The 3,246-nt window shown below is 33.4% G+C and overlaps 1 protein-coding gene across 1 annotated transcript; it reads right to left on the minus strand.

Moving 5' to 3' along the window:
* Nucleotides 1-716: 716 nt before the first annotated feature.
* Nucleotides 717-2,445, minus strand: LOC107737201 (very low-density lipoprotein receptor-like). The gene is made up of 3 exons (XM_016548646.1): nt 2,278-2,445; nt 2,037-2,166; nt 717-910 (listed from the first exon to the last, which is right to left on the minus strand). Exons 1-3 carry the CDS (start codon nt 2,443-2,445, stop codon nt 717-719), a joined length of 492 nt encoding a protein of 163 aa, XP_016404132.1.
* Nucleotides 2,446-3,246: the final 801 nt, after the last annotated feature.

Raw genomic sequence — 3,246 nt, forward strand, 5'->3', positions numbered from 1 at the left:
CAAAACTGATTTTTTTTGGTGGGGGGGGGGATATTTGGTGTAACGGATTAACATCCGACACTGGTCAATGGTTGTAAAAAAAATTTTTTTTTTAGAAACTTTAAAACCTAAAGTCCTAAACTTGTTAACATACACTACCATTCAAACATTTGGTGTCTGTAAGACTTTTTTTTTTTAAATTTTTTAAACAAATTACTTTTTTTTTTAACGCAAGGATGCATTCAATTGATTTAAAAAATGACAGCAAAGGCATGAATTTCTATTCATCAAAGAATCCTAAAAAAAACTATCACTGTTTCCGCGAAAATATTAAGCAACATTGAAAATAATAAGAAACGTTTCTTGAGCAGCAAATCAGTATATTAGAATGATTTCTGAAGGATCATGTGACACTGAAGAGTGGAGTAATGATGCTGAAAATTCAGCTTTGCATCACAGGAATAAATTACAATTTAAAATCTATTACAATAGAAAACAGTTGTTTTAAATTGTAATAATATTTCACAATATTACTGTTTTTACTGTATTTATTTTTTTGTTTTTACCCAAATAAATGCAGCTTTGGTAAGAGACGCCTTTCAAAATATAAAAAAAAAAATCTAACCACCCCAAAACTTTTGAACTGTAGTGTATGTTAATATTATAAGTCAAACTTTATATGACTGGTAGTTTTTAATATTCAAGACATTTTATAACATTAAAACAGAAAGAGGAAATCATACCGTGCCTGTAGGTGTGCTATGGCAGTCCTGTGCACACTTTGACTGTTCAGAGCATTTGTCTGTCTGGCACGTCCCGCCCTCATCAGAACCATCCGGACAGTTAGTGACTCCGTTACAGAGCTGAGACGTGTCCACACACTCCAAACTACCACACTGGAACAGATGAGGAGGACAGGACACACTCGGACCTGTCAAAACACAGACCAGAGGCTCATTTACTGCAGATCAGATCAGATACAGACATAGGTAATCTTGGTGAATGCTGAAAATTCAGCTTTGCATCACAGGAATACATTACATTTTAATATATATTCACAGTTCTTTTACGTTAAAATATTTCATAATATTACGGTTTTAATTGCATTTCTGATCACATAAATGCAGCCTTTCAAAAACATTTTAAAATGGGCAATTCAAAAGACCAGAATAATTCGAGATCCCTTATTATCCGAATTGTTTAGATTTTTAGAACATATATTAGCTTATGTATATATTTATATTAGCGACCAGTTAAACTAAACTCGGTCTGATTTTCACATTGATCTGGGGGGGAAAAAAACGCAGATGGGCTGAATAAAAATGCAAGCTCATTTTCTGACAGGAGGTGGCGCTGAACCGCAGAAATACAGAGGAAGTCAAAACAGCATTTTCATGCTTGTTTGCACATATATTTTTGCATTTTAAGCTGGACTAAAACAAGCCAATCTATAAAAGAGATTTTTATGAGCAATAATAATTAATAATAATTTACATAATACTAATTTTCATAACCCATTGGCAGGTGTTTTTGCTTTATTAAAGCATTAATCTTAAATTTTTATACATTTCTCTGAAAGTAATGGTCAAACATTTAAAATGTAACTTTTTTTTATAAAATATGAAATATAGGCTTATCTTCATATTTATATCATGAAAGATAAATAAGACAATTTTCTAAAAATTTACAATACGGTGTCAGTAGGATACGTGTATTGAAGGATGGGAGGTGGTGCTTAGGTGAAACCGTAGGTAGTGGGGGCCCCTTTTGAAAATCTGCTTAGGGCCCCCAAAATGCTAGGATCGGCTCTGCATTTATGTGTCTATGAGAATATTAAATGAGTGAAACCTTTATTTTTTTCCATTGGGAATTGTCTTTATATCTTTATGAATAAAGTCTGTATGACAGGTGGTTGGAGAATTGAAGAAAGTAAATAGGGTCAATTCTGATTTCACGTTGACTTTAAAATAATTTCTAATGTTTAATGAAGATGAACTTTCATTGGGGTCTTATCTGGGTCCAGCCTGTTCCAGTTTGACAAAACTGTATTAACTCACAACCAGATTCGTCGCTTCCATCCCTGCAGTCTTCAGTGCCATCACAGCGCCAGGCTTGTGGAATACACTGCGTGTTAGAGGCGCACGGCCACTGGAACTCACCACACTGCACTGGAGACTCCTTACAGTTCTGTCTCACATGGAAAAGGTGGTCAGCTGAGATTAGAACAACTAAATTAATCATTTTATAATGCATAATGTAGTGCTTTTGGTCATTTAATGCACAGATTCCCCAGCACACCTTCTCATCTGTGCCATCCTTGCAGTCCATCTCTCCATCACATATCCACTCATCCAGCAGACACTCCTGGCTCTTCGGACAGCGGCGTTGTGTACTGCATGGTGGCCGTTCGGCGCAGTCCTCCTCGTCTGAATGATCTCTGCAGTCCGGGGGTCCATCACAGCGCATACTGACCGCCACTCGGCACTGCTGCAACTCTCCTCTCCTACAGGACGTGTCATTTCATTATGAAGAAAAGGAATGCGATTTTTACTTCCATAACCTTGCTGTTGCACTCTATTGTAAAGCTGATCTCAGATGTGCAGAAACATTATGCATAATGGACCACTGTTATTTTATTATTATTTATATGCTAAAATAGTGTTTATTAACATTTTGAATTAGATTTTAATATATATTTCCAGTTTTAATTTGTCATTTTTATGTGCTTTTGCTATTTTTATTAGTTTTTATTTTTATTTCTGTTTTAGTCATTTGAATATTTCATTCCAATTAGTTGCTAAGGTAACATTTCAAATTTTATTTTATTATTTTTATTTAAAATTAATTTTATTTTATGCTGTAATTCAGTTTATGAGAATGATGAGAATAGTTTCAGTTAACAATAACAACACTGTGATGGACAAAAACCAACCCCACAAATATAATATATAAATATTATATTTTCCATTTCAATTCAAATTTATATTTTAGAAACCTTATTATGTGGTTTTGTTTTTATAATCTTTTTAATTTCGGTTTTATTAATTAAATAATTTTATTTCATTTAGTTGCCATGGACAAGTCATTTTTGTTATATATAATTCTTATCAGTTTTGTTTTGTAAGTTTTTATTTCAGGTTTGGTAATTTAAACATTTAATTAGTTAGTTGCCAATATTTGAAAATGTAAGTTTCCCCCCCCAATAACAATACTGTAATGGACAAAAAACAAAAAATCATCACGCTTCTATTCACAGCCACAACCCCT

Source organism: Sinocyclocheilus rhinocerous, unplaced genomic scaffold, assembly GCF_001515625.1.
Source record: "Sinocyclocheilus rhinocerous isolate Xijiao unplaced genomic scaffold, SAMN03320098_v1.1 scaffold16122, whole genome shotgun sequence".
Lineage (NCBI taxonomy): Eukaryota > Metazoa > Chordata > Actinopteri > Cypriniformes > Cyprinidae > Sinocyclocheilus > Sinocyclocheilus rhinocerous.